Raw genomic sequence first — 19,448 nt, 5'->3', positions numbered from 1 at the left:
TGATGATGACCGGGAGGATGCGACCCTCTCTGCGCCGCCCCCATGCCTCAAATAGATCCACCATCAGCTCTATTTTTCAATCTTTCAAAAATGTTCAGTTGCTATCGCATGCACTTATCTGTGTTTCACTACACATATGAGTGCATGCTTACCAACTGTTCGCCTGTTTTATTGCAACACTACTATCACCGACATCTAAGAAGGGAGATCCCCCCTTGAATGGCCCTTCTAAGGTTTCTCTCCTCAACATTGCCTGTGGTGCATTTTTTTCCTATTGCTAGGTTTTAGTGAGTTTTTCCGTACCTTCGCGTGGGGTATGTCTGGGAGTGTTGCATTTATTTAAAAAAAAAATTGACTTTATGGTGTTTTTGTTCTGTTCTTGACTTATTGTGATGTTTCTTCTTGACCTGTTTAAAGAAGACGTGTCCGGCCCATGGGGACATTAACGTGTGTTGTCGGGCCTTATTAATGATTTGATTTGATTGCGGTGTGTGAGGGCCAGGGAGAGACCCCCCGCCCCCTGCGTAACGGTCGCGGACGGAAAACTGTAGGGGACCCGGACACTGGACGGGACAGAACCCTGAAGACTTTGTGGGAGAGACGTGCGCATGCAGGGGGCGACAGTGGCTCGGGAGGTAGAGCAGTTGTCTGGTAATACGGAGGTTCTCGGTTCGATTCCCGCTCCTCCCACACAGTGTGTCGAAGTGTCCTTGAGCGAGACACGTAACCCCTAATTGCTCCTAATGAGCAGGTTGGCACCTTGCATGGTGGAGTCGGAGTGTGAATGTGTGAGTGAATGGGTCAAATGTGAGGAACAAATTGTAAAGCGCAATATAAATACAGCCATTCACCATTACTATTTATCTTTGCACCTTGAACAGGAGGGGAGAGAGAGAAAGAAAGAGCGAAAGAGGTGTGTGTGGGGGGGAGACAGGAAAAGAAAGAGAATGCGAGAAAGAGGAAGAGAGAGTTGGGGAGAGACAGAGATAGAAAGATAGATAGAAAGAAACAGGGGAGACAGAGAGATAAAGACAGACAGAAAGAAAGAGAGAGAGAGGTGTGGGGGGCAGAAAGAGAGGGAATGGGAGAAAGAGGAAGAGAGAGTGAGGGGAGAGACAGAAAGAGAGACAGAGGGAAAGAGAGATTCCTTGGATTACGTTGCTGTTGCTGTATTTATCAGAGAATTCCCTCGACACACATTCTCAACATAACTGTGTGTTTAATCATACTCATGCTTAGATACACAGGTTACTGTAATTGATTTGATTTAAATTAGCACATCCGTTTCAGTAATTAAATTCTTCTTTTTATTTCAGTACGTTTTGTTTTTGGTCATAAGAGAAGTGATTATGATGCTGTCACTCGCAGTGAAACACAGTCATTCAAGTTTCAAGTTTCTTTAATAGTTGTCATACAGAAGTACAGAATACTTTTATACAAAATGCTTCTTACTGTTACGCTCCAGAGACTGTGCTAGACAAGATAAGTATGAAATAACATAGTATAGCATGTAAATTAGAAGTAAGTGTTCAGTATAGACATATGTACAATGTTCGATGCAGAATAGACGTAACTGAGTTACCATATAATAATATAATACCATATAATATACAATATACTATGCAGTGTACTAATATACAATACTATATAGTGCAAAGCAGAAATGGGATGAGGTACAATTTAGGTACAATTTGCAGTAAGGTGTACGAGTTGTAGTGCAAATCCTTTATCAATAAATATAAAGTGTGTTCTGAACTTTTAAGTGTAATAACTGATCATATATGTCAACCATGGACTTATATCAGATATACTGTATGAATGTAGGCCTACTCAGTTCATTATGTGGGGAGGATATTGGAACAAGTCTTTATGATTGTGAAATCACTTTGATGAAGTCTTTTTTGTTTTTTTGGAGTTTCGACTGGGAGGAGGAGAGAGAGGGAGTCCCCAAGGTATTTAGCCTGGCTGGCATGAGAGAGAGAGAGAGAGAGAGAGAGAGAGAGAGAGAGAGAGAGAGAGAGAGAGAGAGAGAGAGAGAGAGAGAGAGAGAGAGAGAGAGAGAGAGAGACTGAAAGAAACTGAAACTGAGTTGCACTTCCTCACCAAATGTGAAAAATATAAATATATTAGAGAAACGCATTTTAAATTTTTTTAATGAATAACAAAAGGCTTTCTCGCACTACCAGATACAGAAAAACTACCAGTCCTACTAGGGGAGGACTCAACAAGCTGTGAGCTAGCAGCAGCTATATGTTGCTGCCTGCCACAAACTCAGGGACAGTGAGTGACAGTCACCTGACATGTTTACGCCGTAATACTTGATGTTTTATTATACGATGATATTTTGTATGTACTTATATCTGTTTGTAATCCATGTTTATGTTTAATATTGCTTTGGCAACATGTAGAAGTACGTCATGCTTTAAAGCCATTTGAATTGAATTGAGAGAGAGAGAGAGAGAGAGAGAGAGAGAGAGAGAGAGAGAGAGAGAGAGAGAGAGAGAGAGAGAGAGAGAGAGAGAGAGAGGCATTGCATGATGGTACACATTCCTACAGGTCCACTCTCACTTCAGTAGTAAGGAAATCGCTGAGGCATTCCCTCCTCCTCACCCCTCCCTCCCTCTCTCTCTCTCCCTCTCTCTCTCTAGCTTTCTCTCTCTCCCTGTCTCTCTCTCAATCTCTCCTCTCTCTCTCTCTCTCTCTCTCTCTCTCTCTCTCTCTCTCTCTCTCTCTCTCTCTCTCTCTCTATCGCCCTCTCTCTCTAGCATTTTATCTCTCCCTGTCTGTCTCTCTCTCCCTCTCTCAATCTCTCCTCCCTCTCTCTCTCTCTCTCTCTCTCTCTCTCTCTATCTCCCTCTCTAGCTTTCTCTCTCCCTGTCTCTCTCTCCCTCTCTCAATCTCTCCTCCCTCTCTCTGTCTCCCCCCCCCTCTCTCCCTCTTCAACACAGTATGTAAAGGATGTAAAGGTCAAGCATATTGATTAGATTTGATTCGATTAAATTAACACTTAAAACATTTGTTTGATTTAGTTCAATGGTGTAATTTCAAAGATCTTCATGATTACGTTTTGCTTTTTTTAATCCTCTTTTTCTCCGCCTGATTTTTCTGTGCTTTTCCTCCCATCCCAATTTAGTCGTTATGCCAATTCCCCCCTCCCCTACCTGGTCATTGTGCGCATGTGCCCCCTACTGGTCGGTCAAGGGAGCCCTGAGGTCTACCACATGCTTCCTCCGACACATGTGGAGACAGCCAGCGGCTCTCTTTTCACCTGACAGCGCGGACTCTCATTGGTGAAGTGTAACGCGTGGAAGGTCACACTGCCTTCACCACTTCCTGTATTTTGCTGTGCAGGCGGCTTCATTACTTAAGGCAACCTTCTTGCGTTCAGGGCCCCACGTGACCACGCCTAGCACGCCCCCGCGGCGACGCAGCAGCGCCAGAGCAGAGCGGCAGAGCGGCAGCGGCAGGCGGCAGCAGGCGGCAGCGGCAGAGCGGCAGCGGCAGGCGGCAGCAGGCGGCAGCGGCAGAGCGGCAGAGCGGCAGCGGCAGGCGGCAGCGGCAGAGCGGCAGCGGCGCGCAGGTTGCCGCACGCAATCCCCCCTGATTTAAAATTGACGGTTAGCTCAACTCGTTCGCCAGCTTGCTGTGGAGCCTGCGGTCCAGTTGGTGACAAGTTCGAATCACTTCAATTTTTTTTTTTTTTTTTTTTTTTTTACGTTTAATTAATTTATCACCTCTCTATATAAACGTCTTTCTTTCGCCGGTTAAGTTTAGGCATTCTTTCGGAGTTGGTTAAGGTTAGAGTTTGTCGCCGGAGCAGCAGCCTATTTCCGCTCTGCCGCGGTCACATGGGCGTCGTGGCCAATCAGAGAAACGCTGAACGCAAGTAGGTTACCTTAAGTGTTCACGCGTGCAGGCGCCCTGACCTGACCTGTCCACAACGCCAGATTACCACCCCTTCGACTTCCCTCCCGCTAACTCAGCCAAACGATTTAGTATGACGGCTGGCCCAAGCCGGAGGCAATGCTGACACTCGGATTCGAGACCGGAGTCTCTCGCATTGGTGACGAGCGCAATCTCCGTTGCGCCACCCAGCCGCTATGTCATGATTAAGTTTAAACAGAAGTTGAAAGATTTAGATTTATTGTGGGTTTAATTTTTTTATTAAAAAACTATACTCAAAAAATCATGTCCCTAGTTTTCATGTCACTACCGAAACACAGGTGTTTTAGTCCATTGGCTGAGCCTGGTTTTTAGCCACACCCCTGCATTTTTGACCAGGCATTGAAACTGCCTTCCTGTCCCTCATGGCTGCATGGTTATTAGCTAAATCCCATACTTTTTAAATAAATGTGTTCCAAAGTCTGAAAATCGATGTGTAACTCTAAGAATTGTAACCACCAAACGCATATTCTCTTCAATTAAGTAAACTTTTTGGGGTTTCATGCGGAATATTGTGTTTTTATGTGTGTACACCTCTTCAAAGATGTGTATGCTAGTCATGTGCTTGCTAGCATTATTTAGTTATGCTCAAAGTTAGCCAGAATTGTCACTACCTAAACATATGGTAAGGTTTCGTAGTGATGTGATCATTTCGGTAGTGACAAAATGGAATGATAAGTAGTTAAATCCCATCATTTTGAAATAAATGTGTTCCAAAGTCATAAAATCAGTGTGTAACTTTAAGAATGGAACACATATTCTCTTCAATAAGGTAAACTTTTGGGGGTTTTATGCTAAATATTATGTTTTATGTATTATGCAGTCACTACCGAAACACTCTGTGTTTTGTAAAAAATTAAGTATATTGAGTTATAAACTAAAATGTTATGATACTGATTGGTTAAATGTACGTTCAATTTCATCAATCATTAACTCTGAAATCAATATGATCAGTGTTATGTATTTTACAGAGAAAGATTGCTTTTAGATTTTGATCTAATTGTATCAATTGAACTTAGAAATTTGGTAGAAATGTAATTTGTATTGATTTAATTGTGAAAACCTTCAAGAATAATTTTCAAAAATACTCTTTAGAGAAGGGAAGGAAACACAATCGTAACAGGTTAATATAATACCTTTTTACTATAGTGTATTACTATGTTTTGGTATTGACCATTTTTGGGAGAGGAAAAACATTCCAAAAGATTCGGAAAATACAATATAAGAATTGCCGGTACGCTCACTAGATATATGTACTTTAGATATGTTACAATATATATTCTGACAAAGTTTTGGGAATAAACATACAAAAAATTCTAAATATTTCCAACCTGACTTTCAACCAATTCGGTAGAATGGCCCATATACAGGTATAGATACATATATACAGTGTATACAGATATACTGTATATTCAGATATAGATAAATGTATATATGGTATACAGTGTACATTGCTATCATACAGTGTTATATGGATAGTATGTTGAGGGAGGTAGTTGTGAGTACAGTGTAGACAGTAGATAAGTATAGGTTGAGTATAGGCAACAGAGTTCAGAGTTCATACTGTATGGGTTGAGAACTGTATAGGCAAACAGAGTTCAGAGTTCATACTGTATACATATTGTTCATACATATTGCAGTGACTGTTCTACGTGCACCACCAAGGCCATGATTCAGCTTCTTACCGTCTTCTGTCCGTGGTCTGTCAACGTGGTTTAGACGTGGAGTTCATTGCTGGGTTAAGTACTTCTATTCTATTCACATACGCTTACCACTTGTATCTATTGCTATGTCCGCCCATCACAATCACGCAAACTGTCTAACGCCTGTCCCGTCTCCCTGTCTACCTGTGGCTGTTTCGGAGTGATGACCAGAGTGTCAAGTTAAGTCAAGAGTTTTATTTGTCACGGCATACAAGTATATACAATGAAATGCGGGGGGTCTTGCCCGCAACGATGTGCATAATACAATAGTAATATATAATAGAATCAAATAGAACGACATTGTGCAATAAAACAAGTAAACAGAGTAGGGCATATCGGTATATGTACATGAGTTATTTACAGAGCATGGTAGGACATGCTAGGTCCTGTGGTAGTGCAATACACTGTTAGCTACGGATGAGGCACTAGATCTTTATGTACATGCTATATTGTACAATCTCAAGTTATACTATACTATTCTTAAAGTGACCTTTCCTTTTGTAAAGTGACCATAAGTGTGAGCGTGTGCAGCATGAGTGTGTGTTTGCTCATGTTAAAGTGGCTGCTAGTGTGTGAGCGTGTACTTAAGCATTAAATCACGCGCAGGAGTGGTTTGTGAAAAATAAACCATGCCTAAGGGTGGTCGTTAGACCCCCCTAGGCATGGTTTATTTTTCACAAATCACGACTGCAAGTGGTGTAATGCTTTTATACAACTGCCACATTCATCCAACCTTATTGCTATACAATAAACACACATTAATCGAAGATTTATTGAAAAAAACATCCGCCACAAAAAGTAGTTCCCACAACAACAAAAAAGAGAAATTGCCTCCATGTGGAAGCAGCTCAAAAGTGCATCCAACCAACTAACACATCCAACTGTCTTTCAACTAAGACATCCAACCAACTAACACATCCAACTGTCTTTCAACTAAGACATCCAACCAACTAACACATCCAACTGTCTTTCAACTAAGACATCCAACCAACTAACACATCCAACTGTCTTGCAACTAAGACATCCAACCAACTAACACATCCAACTGTCTTTCAACTAAGACATCTAACCAACTAACACATCCAACTTTTCTTTAGTTTTTAATTATGAAGTTAGCGGTTGTTATTGGAATGATTGATTGATTGATTGATTTTATTACCAGATGCAGAATGGGTACAATACAGTACGGCTCAATACACACAATTGTTAAGGGGATGCAGACCTATTTTCTATAGAACTTCATTCTTAGATGCTTCTATAGAAAGTAGGTAAAACAAATTAAAAAGTTTTCTTTGCCCTATAGGGGGAAACATTTTTATTTATTTTTTAAACCTACTTTAGAGGGCCTAAACTTAACCAGTTGGAAACCAGGCGTACAGTAATAAAATTAGCAATCAATCAATCAATCAATTCAATAGGCCATGCTCACTTAAAACAGCGCAGCACTCAGCTGCTTCTATGTCTCTCAGTCTGACTCTCCTCCGCCGTTGCAGACAGGAGTGTGTGTGTGTGTGTGTGTGTGTGTGTGTGTGTGTGTGTGTGTGTGTGTGTGTGTGTGTGTGTGTGTGTGTGTGTGTGTGTGTGTGTGTGTGTGTGTGTGTGTGTGTGTGTGTGTGTGTGTGTGTGTGTGTGTGTGTGGGTGTGGGTGTGGGTGGGTGTGTGTGTGGGTGTGCCAGACAGTGTGAGAGAGTGAGCTCTGCAGTCAGGGGCAAGGAAGAATTTGTTTTTTTTAAATGGCAAATAATCAATCAATCAATCCGCGATTTTTCTTTTGTTCCACAATGACTCATGACCCATAGATTACACAATCCAACATTGTGTAAGAGACTAAGACATTCGCCGTGACAGAATCGGTTATTATTTAGTCGTTATGATGCTATCAACATATCCATTTGTAAAGATTATTGTCCGCCATCTTGTTTTTTTTTTAAACTCGCACGCGGAGTGATAGTGATTCGGTTGTGGGCGGGTCCTGGGACCAAGAGCGTGGAATTGTGACAGATACATACGTGTAAATTGACTGTTTCAGCCAATCAGAATCGAGATATTTGCATGCCGTTGTATAAAGTGTGTGTGTCGTGTGTGTGCTCATGTGTGCTTGTGTGTGGAGAGTTCAGTGTTCAAGGCTCTGATGGCCTGCGGGAAGAAGCTGAGCCGAAGTATCTCTGTCCTAGTAGCTGGTGTTCGCAGGCGTCTGCCTGACTCAGCAGCATGAACAGGCTGTTGTTGGGGTGGTGAGGGTCTTTCATTATTCTGCAGGCTCTGGATTTGGACCTCTTGTTGTATAGAACCTGCAAGGGTGGTAGTGCAATACCCGTGGTACGCTCGGCTGAGGGCCTTCTTGTCCTGTGCCGTGCTGTTTCCATACCAGGCAGTGATGTTTCCAGTCAAGATGCTCTCTACAGCTCCGTAGTAGAAGGACTGGAGTATCTTCCCAGATACTCTGAACTTCCTTAACTGTCTCAGGTGGTAGAGGCGCTGCTTCGCCTTTTTTACGACTGAGTCTATGTGTGTTGAACTTGTCCATGTCAGATCCTCTGAGATGTGGACCCCCAGGTACTTAAAGCTGCTCACCCTGTCCACGGTTGGACGTCCCGTGATGATGACCGGGAGGATGCGACCCTCTCTGCGCCGCCCCTTTGCCTCAAATAGATCCGCTATCAGCTCTATCTTTAATCTTTCAAATTGTTCAGTTGCTATCGCATGCACCTATCTGTGTTTCATTACACAGATGAGTGCATGCTTACCAACTGTTCGCCTGTTTTATTGCAACACTACTATCACCTGTGGTGCATTTTTTCCTATTGCTAGGTTTTAGTGAGTTTTTCCTTACCTTCGCGTCGGGTATGTCTGGGAGTGTTGCATTTATTTTAAATTTTTTGCACTTTATGGTGTTTTTGTTTTGTTCTTGACTTATTGTGATGTTTCTTCTTGACTTGTTTAAAGAAGACGTGTCCGGCCCATAGGGACATTAACGTGTGTTGTCGGGCCTTACAAATAAATTTTATTTGATTTATGGATCGAGTAGGCAACAGAGTTCAGAGTTCATACTGTATGGGTTGAGTACTGTATACAGAGTTCAGAATTCATATTGAAACCACTATCTTCCTTAAAACTCCACGACCTCTCCCATCATGCAACAGCAACTCACTCGCGCACAGTCACAACCTGCCACTCACCTAAACACGCACAGGTGGATCCATGACGATAGTTGTTTTGCTGAGCTTATACATTTTTCAGTTATGAATGTCCGAATGCCTATTTTAAGTTTTTCTCAATAAGCTAAAAGGCAAACAACATACAATATGACCACATAGGAGCCACATGTGTTGGAGCAGCAATCACCCACAGATGGACTGGCATGTCCTATCTATTTACTTGGGCCTGTGTGTGTGTGTGTGTGTGTGTGTGTGTGTGTGTGTGTGTGTGTGTGTGTGTGTGTGTGTGTGTGTGTGTGTGTGTGTGTGTGTGTGTGTTAGATAGATAGAGAGATAGCGATAGAGAGAGAGAGAGAGGGGGGGAGAGAGAGAGAAAGAGAGAGAAAGAGAGAGAGATTAAAACGGTTATCCAGAAACTACACCCAGTCACCACAGTTTCTCATAGAATAATGAACAGTAGCCTACAGGTATGTGAGGTGGGCATACTGTGCAAGAATCCAGAACGATCACATCCGCACACTCAGGCGCACATCGGTGAGACTGGCGTCAAGCCAAACTTCCTCCCTTCAGGTATGTGGGCTTGTGTCAACTATACTTGCACACCTTATGTGGCAATACCATGTCAGACTGCTCGCGGATTCTTTGACCCCACGTATGCTTAGTCATTATTGTTGCACGGGACACAATTGCAAAACGTGTACTGTAACTTCTGAATTACTTGGTGCAACCTGTTTGGGTAGGATGCCTGATGCCTCGGGAGTCGAGTCGGGTCGCATGTCTATCTGTGTGGGTATATTATTGCCATTAAAATAGCTGACTACGCACCACGAGATACCAATAATTTGCATGCTAATGTCGACTACAATTTCAGGTCACCTATTTGAACATAATTTGGCTCTGGTCGCGTTGGGTTGGGTTCTATTGTTGATACAATGGGCTCTTTTTAAACGAAGAGGTGAGCGCTCCTGTGTGGGCTGTGTTGCTAAGCGACCACAAGCCCAACCCACCTTTTTGTAGTAGATTCACCTGAACGACGCTCATCACGTGAGAGACTCGTAGGTTTCATCCAATCAGAGACGCGGACAGGTGCTTCGCGATGAGAGTTTCGGAGGCGGAAACGTTGGAGGTCGAGTAAAGAAAAAAGACGCTCCTATAAATGTGTCAATTCATTCGTACATGTCTCCAAAAAAGAAAAGCTGAAACAAGCATTCGACATGACAGACAGAAACAAAACTAAACGGATCCGAATTCAGGTTTGCGAGATGCCCGATCGGCAGCCTGCCCGTGCGTAAAATGGATAGTTTTCGGTGCTCTGTGAAGGATTACTGGCACAATCGTTCCAAGAGAGTTCAGCGCTAAAAGAAGACACAATATATGCATATGGGTTTCACTCCCAGGACAATCTAGGTCGGGTTTACTATTGCAAACTTGCGTCGGGTCGGACCCTTCCACTCTCTGTATCTGCGCCCCCTGTTGCAGCGCCGAGGCGACAGCCCAGGTCAGTAAAATCGCGCATCTTGCGCATTGTTTGACCATGAATCACAGATGAGGCTTGTTGCTCCGCTCTATTCTCACACGAGTCGCGACTCATTAAACCAGTTTTACAGAGACGTTAAACATAGTGACACTGGTTATTCATAGGTTTAGTAGGCAAGAGGTTATACATATCCTGTGGCTCTGGGCAAGGTGTCACACTCGATTAGCCAAGTGCCTAAACGTGAAGATGAGTAGCAGGCAAGGCGTAATATTCGAGTTATACATGAATAAGACCTCCCATTGCTAAAACAAAATACAACCTGTTGGATGATGATAATAATAATAATAATGATGATGATGTGCAGTAGTAGTAGTAGTATAGTAGTTGATTGATTGATTGATTGATTGATTGATTGATTGATTGATTGATTGATTGATTGATTGATTGATTGACAACTTTATTTAACAGATTGCAGAATGGGTACAATACAGTACAGCTCAATACACACAATTGTTAAGGGGATGCAGACCAGAGAAAGACTTTCGTCTTGTTTACACCAGGGTCCCCCATTTTCAATGCATCAGGGAGTAGTAGTAGTAGTAGTAGTAGTAGTAGTAGTAGTAGTAGTAGTAGTATAGTAGTATAGTAGTATAGTAGTAGTAGTGTAGTATAGTAGTAGTAGTAGTAGTAGTAGTAGTAGTAGTAGTAGTAGTGTAGTATAGTAGTAGCAGTAGTAGTAGTGTAGTATAGTAGTAGCAGTAGTAGTAGTAGTAGTAGTAGCAGTAGCAGTAGTAGTAGTAGTAGTAGTAGTAGTAGTAGTAGTAGTAGTAGTAGCAGTAGTAGTAGTAGTAGTAGTAGTAGTAGTAGTAGTAGTAGTAGTAGTAGTAGTAGTAGCAGTAGTAGTAGTAGTAGTAGTAGTAGTAGTAGTAGTAGTAGTAGTAGTAGTACATTGATACATGAACACCATGCATGTTCCGTGATACCAGTATGTATTACTGCTTAAAACAAATTACTATATTACAGAAGTAGAGATATATTTTCAAGATTAGATTTTGTCATTGTTTCACAGCACGCAGGTAGAGGGAGGACATGGTGAGGGGGAAGAGATGGGATGAGGTGAGATGGGATGTGATGATGAGATGAGGTCAATTGCAACCCACAACTATATGTGCAGCGTGAGTCACCATAGGATTCCTGTGGAAAGAGAATGGCTTAGTAAAACAATTCACCGCATACAAAGGAAATGGCAATAGTTACTTTGATGACACTGAGGGTAATGGTATAGCACCCATTTTAAGAATTCACGTAACGCATCTTCCTGTGCCCCTGACTCTCCCATCAGTTCAGTCAGTCTGCGCCACTCTCTCCTAAAGCTGGAAATCAAAGAGAACCCTGAGATTGGTTATTAAACTGGATTGTCAAATCCGGTGCTGCTCCTTAGACAACAGACAGGGTTGTGACTTGTGACTTTATGAGGCCATGATATTTGTGTGATCTCTTACACTCAAATGAGGTTTATATTTCGGCATTGCTGGTTGCTCTGAACCAGAATTATACAAACTTGTTTGGCTGTCAGAGCTCGCACACAAAAATGTTATGGCCTCACCCCATTCATTCATTGTCTGGAGCAGAGCGGGGCCAGATTTCACATCACAGTCACATCACAGATTGGAGGGTTCTGGGGGGTTCTCTCTGATTTCTATAGCTTCAGGACAGAGTGGTGTGTGTTCACAAATACCGACTCGACTGTCTTGGGGTACAGGAAGAACATTATGTCAATTCTTAGAATGGGTGGTAGTGCCCTTTAAAGAGATCACCATAATACCAAATGCCATGTACGTCGGGTATCAAAACAAAGTGATTTGATTTCATGCATTTACATTTACATATAATATACAGTTCTAAAAGTGTGCAGTGCAGATACAATAAGATGAATTTACATTTACATATACAGTTCTAAAAGTGTGCAGTGCAGATACAATAAGATAAAAATGCAATACATTTAGCAGTAGCAGTAGTAGTAGTAGTAGTAGTAGTAGTAGTAGTAGTAGTAGTAGTAGTAGCAGTAGTAGTAGTAGTAGTAGTAGTAGTAGTAGTAGTAGTAGTAGTAGTAGTAGCAGTAGTAGTAGTAGTAGTAGTAGTAGTAGTAGTAGTAGTAGTAGTAGTAGTAGTAGTAGTACATTGATACATGAACACCATGCATGTTCCGTGATACCAGTATGTATTACTGCTTAAAACAAATTACTATATTACAGAAGTAGAGATATATTTTCAAGATTAGATTTTGTCATTGTTTCACAGCACGCAGGTAGAGGGAGGACATGGTGAGGGGGAAGAGATGGGATGAGGTGAGATGGGATGTGATGATGAGATGAGGTCAATTGCAACCCACAACTATATGTGCAGCGTGAGTCACCATAGGATTCCTGTGGAAAGAGAATGGCTTAGTAAAACAATTCACCGCATACAAAGGAAATGGCAATAGTTACTTTGATGACACTGAGGGTAATGGTATAGCACCCATTTTAAGAATTCACGTAACGCATCTTCCTGTGCCCCTGACTCTCCCATCAGTTCAGTCAGTCTGCGCCACTCTCTCCTAAAGCTGGAAATCAAAGAGAACCCTGAGATTGGTTATTAAACTGGATTGTCAAATCCGGTGCTGCTCCTTAGACAACAGACAGGGTTGTGACTTGTGACTTTATGAGGCCATGATATTTGTGTGATCTCTTACACTCAAATGAGGTTTATATTTCGGCATTGCTGGTTGCTCTGAACCAGAATTATACAAACTTGTTTGGCTGTCAGAGCTCGCACACAAAAATGTTATGGCCTCACCCCATTCATTCATTGTCTGGAGCAGAGCGGGGCCAGATTTCACATCACAGTCACATCACAGATTGGAGGGTTCTGGGGGGTTCTCTCTGATTTCTATAGCTTCAGGACAGAGTGGTGTGTGTTCACAAATACCGACTCGACTGTCTTGGGGTACAGGAAGAACATTATGTCAATTCTTAGAATGGGTGGTAGTGCCCTTTAAAGAGATCACCATAATACCAAATGCCATGTACGTCGGGTATCAAAACAAAGTGATTTGATTTCATGCATTTACATTTACATATAATATACAGTTCTAAAAGTGTGCAGTGCAGATACAATAAGATGAATTTACATTTACATATACAGTTCTAAAAGTGTGCAGTGCAGATACAATAAGATAAAAATGCAATACATTTAGCATAGAATAAAATAAGATGACTAAAATAAAGATTACTATATACAGTAAAAGTGTGCATCAGGGTGTAGATATTATACTATATACATTTTAAATAACAAAGATGGCTACAGTTCCCCCAAATTTTATTTTTATAATTAATTTATAATAATAATTTCTTTAAATAATAATAATAATAATAAAAAAATCATCATTGTAGGTTTTCGGTTGCACTCCCGCAGGTCAAGGATGGCGGAGCGGACCCCGTGGTGGAGAGCGTTCCTGGGCAAGAGGAAGAGCGCGAGTCCCAAGGAGGCCGCAACACCGGCCCACACCCTGGGCGAGGACTTCAATCCCTTCGCCGTCAAGCCAGAGAAGCCGAAAGACCCCGCCGCCGCCGCCACGACCTCCGACCCTGCCGCCACGACGACACCCGGGGGCGGCGACCGGTCCCGGCCTCATGAGCAGCCCAGCGGCGGCCCGCCGCCCGAGACGACGGCAGCGGCACAGACGACGACGACGAGCACCAGCCTCCTCAGCGACGAGACCTTCGACGACTCCCAGCTGGAGTCGGTGTTCAACGAGCAGAGCTGCCGCAGGAACATGAGGGTGTCACGCTCGGGGCGCTTCAAGGAGAAGAGGCGGGTGCGCTCCAGCCTCCCCATAGAGGAGAAAGAGGCGGCGGACAAAGCGGCGGCGGCGTCTGGGAAAGAGGACCCACGATGACGAGGAGGGATGATGAGGAGGAGGAGGTGGAGGAGGAGGTGGAGGAGGAGGTGGAGGAGGAGAAGGATCAAAGCCTGCTTTGTGGTAATGCTCGAAGTGGAGAAGATGGATTAGAATAGATTAAGACTAGGGGTGTAAAGGTACACGTATCCGTACCGAACCGTTTCAGTACTGGACCTTAGCTTCAGTACGGCTGTGTACCGAACGAATACAACGGTATGTTAACCACTAACGACCGCCCACCGGCCGGGGCTGTTTTTTTTCTCACAATCTAATATCATTTTTTATATCAAATCAAATTTATTTGTAAGGCCCGACAACACACGTTAATGTCCCCATGGGCCGGACACGTCTTCTTTAAACAAGTCAAGAAGAAACATAACAATAAGTCAAGAACAGAACAAGAACACCATAAGGTCCAACAAATTTAAAATAAATGCAAATAAATGAAAGAATGCAAGCACTCCCAGACATACCCCACGCGAAGGTAAGGAAAAACTCACTAAAACCTAACAATAGGGAAAAAATGCTCCACAGGCAGTGTGGAGGAGAGAAACCTTAAAAGGGCCATTCAAGGGGGGATCTCCCTTCTTAGATGTCTAGTAGTGTTGCAGACTAACAGTTGGTAAGCATGCACTCAAGTGTGTAGTGAAACACAGATGAGTGCATGCAATAGCAACTGAACATTTTGAAAGATTAAAGATAGAGCTGATAGCAACTGAACATTTTGAAAGATTAAAGATAGAGCTGATAGCGAATCTATTTGAGGCACAGGGGCGGCGCAAAGAGGGTCGTGTCCTCCCCGTCTTAATCACGGGACATTCAACACTCCGGTCATTGCTCCGAGACAGCCGGAGACAGGGAGATAGGGGGCGGCGCAGAGAGGGTCGCAACCTCCCCGACATCATCGCGGGACGTCCAGCACTCCGGTCAACACTACGAGGCCGCCGGAGACAGGGAGACAGGAGGGCACGCAGCGAGGGTCGCATCCTCCCAGCCTTCATCACGGGACGTCCGACACTCCGGTCAGCACTCCAGGACAGCAACTCACAGGGAGACAGGGAGACGGGACAGGCGTTAGACAGCTTGCGTCATTGTAGTGGGCGGACATAGCAATAGATACAAGTGGTAAGCATATATGTGAATAGAGTAGATATATGAAGTAAGCATATTATGTGAATAGAATAGAAGTACTTAACCCAGCAATGAAACCGCGTTGACAGGCCAGTTGACAAGACCACGGACAGACGACGGTAAGTAGCTGATCCATGGCCTCGGTGGTGCATGTAGAGCAGTCACTGCAATCTTGGCCAAGACCCCGAGGCATCCATCACCTTAGTCAGCACTAGGAGACAGGCACTCAGAGAGATGGGGGAGTCGATTTTATTAATTTCAATATAGAATATTCGTTGACAGCCCTACAAGTACAATTAGTTACTGCACACTACATCACCCCTGAGGGGAACATGGAAAGCCAAACTTTCCTCCACTGTACCGAAAACCTGTACCGAACCGTGTCTTCAAAACCGAGGTACGTACCGAACCATGGTTTTTGTGTACCGTTACACCCCTAATTTAGACTGTCTCATGGACTTTGCTTGGTTGGTGCGGCGAAGAAGATCATGAAGAATGATGTCGCTCTTTTAGCCCTGCAATGGGGCATCTGCAAAGCCACGGGCAATGACTTTTAAATGAACTTGCATGTTTAGTTTGGAGAGGGCCACGGTAACAAATGTAGAGTGTCACTTGATAATGAATTAGATTCATCATGTCTCGTGTTTTGATGAATCGTTACTGAACCATCGGGCAAAATATTATGTCGTGATGGAACGTCGAAAGAGATAGGTAGGTATATTATGCAATAAGCACTTCAGACCCCCAACCTGTTGTTGGCATCACACAGTGCCTCCGCCGTGGACAGTGTCGCTTGGGATGCACCAATATCACTTGAGTCCTGAACTTTAAAGGTAGAGTCTGTAATGCCGTCAAACAATGGCATCGAGGCAAAAGGGCCCCTCTTGGTATTGCATTTTGTTTACATGTGTGGGTTGGTCGATAGGGGAGGGGTTTGCTGTTGCTGGCCACACCTCAGGGTACTGCCAAGAGAGGTCTAAAGATAATTTCTTGAGACCTGTCTTGGCAGAGCCTGAGGTGTGACCAGCATTAGCAAAGAAATCAAGTCACTTTATCTGACATGTTTGACAGGTGTTGTGTTTTTGTATCGGAGTAACTCTCTCTGATACTGGTACCCTATTTTATCCCAGCATCTGCCTGATATCCAATACCAGTATTACGCGGTATTGGTGCATCCCTAGAGCCATCGCCACTGACCAACTAATGACCCTGCCTTTACTCTGATGACAGAGCAACTATCAACCAATCCTAGCTGGCCATTTTCTGTCGACACAAGACGAATCTAGTACATCAGGAAATTGTTGTTCATTATTGTTTACATAACAATTGTAATAATTGTTTACATTATTTGTGTAATAATGACATTAATATATGTTTGATAATGAAGGATAGGTCTATAATGCTTTTATACAATCATTGGAGAAAAATATATTGTGTTTCGCTGATTCTAAGGGGTTAGAAGAATGCTTATAGGGGTATAATTGATTTGTTTATCATGTGTAGAAAATGAATAATTGGGGGAAATCAGAGAAAACATGTTTTTTTGTCACATGCACACATGTTATGAGGATGAAAAAAAAAAGTTTGGTCAGGCATCCCTATGCACACAATTGGCAGTATGCAAGGTATGAGTCCTGATCGTGGCAACAGCGACTCCTACTGGTCGGTCAGGGCAGAAACTCCAGGTGAAAAGAAGCAGCTGGTGACTCCACATGTATTGGAGGAGGCGTATGGTATGCGTGTAGCTTTATGCCAAGCAAGCAGTGCAAAAATTTACCGTAGTGGCGTGCAGTAATGCGCCTTTCATTTTCCGCCGCCCAGCGCCCAGGTCGCGCGGAAATAGGCTGTCTATTGCCATTCTCTTTGACAAACTCTAACCTTAACCAGCTCCTTAACAACGCCTAAACTTAACCGTTCTAACCTTAACCAACTCCGAAACAATGCCTAACCTTAACCTTAACCTTAACCATGCCTAACCTTAACCATAGAAATTATATTGCCATTCTCTTTGACAAACTCTAACCTTAACCAGCTCCTTAACAGCGCCTAAACTTAACCGTTCTAACCTTAACCAACTCCGAAACAATGCCTAACCTTAACCTTAACCTTAACCATGCCTAACCTTAACCGGCGAAAGAATACACGTTAAAAAAAAATCACGTTAAAAAATATTTTCGATGGGATTCGAACTCGCCAGCAAACGAGCCATAGGATCCACAGCCATGTGGCCTTGCCAATTGAGCTATTTCTAGATACTGAATAAGGGGCGGTGACTTATATATATTGAGCTCCGCTCGTGTCGAACCAAGGCGGGATCTCATGCGCATGCGCGGGCACCTCGCGCGAGCACGCCGGCGCACGCACGCACCTGAGCGAGCACGCCGCCGCCGGTGCACGCACGGTAGCATTTGTCTGAAAAGAAGGGCGCTTTACCGCACTGGCGTGCGGTGACGAATGCGGAAGCATTTTTGCACTGCTTGCTTGGCATTAAGGAAAACGCGTATGGTATAGGCTACACTCCCCACCCAGTCCAACAGTAGGGCAGCATGTGGTAGTCTACACTCCCCCCCAGACCAACAGTAGGGCAGCATGTGGTAGTCTACTCTACACCCTCCCCAGACCAACAGTAGGGCAGCATGTGGTAGTCTACACCCTCCCCAGACCAACAGTAGGGCAGCATGTGGTAGTCTACACCCTCCCCAGACCAACAGTAGGGCAGCATGTGTATAGTCTACACCCTCCCCAGACTAACAGTAGGGCAGAATGTGGTAGTCTACACCCTCCCCAGACCGACAGTAGGGCAGCATGTGGTAGTCTACACCCTCCCCAGACCCAACAGTAGGGCAGCATGTGGTAGTCTACACCCTCCCCAGACTAACAGTAGGGCAGAATGTGGTAGTCTACACCCTCCCCAGACCGACAGTAGCTATAGGCAGCATGTGGTAGTCTACACCCTCCCCAGACCCAATAGTAGGGCAGCATGTGGTAGTCTACACCCTCCCCAGACCGACAGTAGGGCAGCGCAATGACCAGGAAGGGGATTGGAATAATGACTAAATTAGGGATATGGGAGCAAAGTAAAAAAGGCTGAACATTTTTATAATAATTACCACAAGCCATAGATGAAGGATGATGTTCTAGGATGTTTTATACACTATATTGAGAGAGGTCTTGAGCAAAGCAACTGGGATTGAAGTAGTAATGGCACTGGGCATTACCCGATAATGATATCATATTATATATTATATTACTATAGCTGGTTAGTTATATGGGAAATCACATGTTAGATAATACAGGTGATGTTGATCGAATTGGACTGCATGGTAATGGAGCTAAGACAGTGATCACGTCAAGGACCCCCACATTGATACAGATTAGACTATATGGCTATATATAGGCTATACTATATTGCCCAGTCCTAAATGGGTTCATTCCAGAATGAGACACCAGCACTTTGAAATAATGTGACACCTAGACCTTACAAATTGCTCGCTGACATTAAAGAAATGTTTTTTTGAAGTTATTATCTGTTTAAAACACAGTGGCACATTTTGACTCATGCAATAATCTGTATATTTTTTGAAAAATGTAATAATTCATGAATTCAGGTGACATTTTCCCCCCCACAAAAAAATAAATAATTTATAGCATTTTGGAATGTCATTTATTTTCATTTTATACAATTCAACAGAATACAGAGAGGGATGTGACCTAGTAATAACACCACCCATTGAAACCAGGAAACACATTTGTATGTATATGCAGGCTATATATAATGCATTTAAAGCAGGCGTTTTTAGGTCTAAATGGGTTAAGAATTCCAATACCAGTGTGTTGTTTCCATGGCCAAGGAAAGCTCAATCAATATGTGCAAACATGGGCTACTCCAAAGTCAGAACCAAGAGAAGTAAGTCTCAAATGTGTGATGTCATCGGATATAATAAAGGCTGGAGCTGCTCCATTGACAATGAATCAGAGACTGATTTTGTGTTGTCTTATTCAATTAGCTTTATTCTATAGTAGTGTTCTCAGTTCTGAAACATATTTCCCAATCAATTGTCTATGGAGCAGCTTCAGACTATACCTGATGACAT

General features: G+C 43.3%; 1 protein-coding gene across 2 annotated transcripts; it reads left to right on the top strand.

Moving 5' to 3' along the window:
• Positions 1–9,916: 9,916 nt before the first annotated feature.
• On the top strand, positions 9,917–19,004 carry LOC311227166 (uncharacterized protein). 2 transcript variants are annotated; one of them, XM_084312707.1, is made up of 2 exons: positions 9,917–10,301; positions 13,737–19,004. In XM_084312707.1, exon 2 carries the CDS (start codon positions 13,744–13,746, stop codon positions 14,218–14,220), a length of 477 nt encoding a protein of 158 aa, XP_084168833.1. In that variant the 5' UTR covers positions 9,917–10,301; positions 13,737–13,743; the 3' UTR covers positions 14,221–19,004. The 2 variants fall into 2 exon arrangements, with proteins under 2 accessions (XP_084168833.1, XP_084168834.1); XM_084312708.1 differs by having other exon boundaries at positions 13,715–19,004.
• Positions 19,005–19,448: the final 444 nt, after the last annotated feature.

The sequence above is a fragment of the Notolepis coatsorum genome (genome assembly GCF_963971535.1).
Source record: "Notolepis coatsorum genome assembly, chromosome: 4".
In the NCBI taxonomy this organism is placed as follows: Eukaryota; Metazoa; Chordata; class Actinopteri; order Aulopiformes; family Paralepididae; genus Notolepis; species Notolepis coatsorum.
The sequence above is the reverse complement of the archived record's forward strand: the minus strand, read 5'-3'. Positions and strand labels throughout refer to the sequence as shown.

Excerpts from the sequence above, each read along its gene's own strand:
- LOC311227166 (XM_084312707.1), top strand. The coding sequence starts at position 13,744 with ATGGCGGAGCGGACCCCGTGGTGGAGAGCGTTCCTGGGCAAGAGGAAG.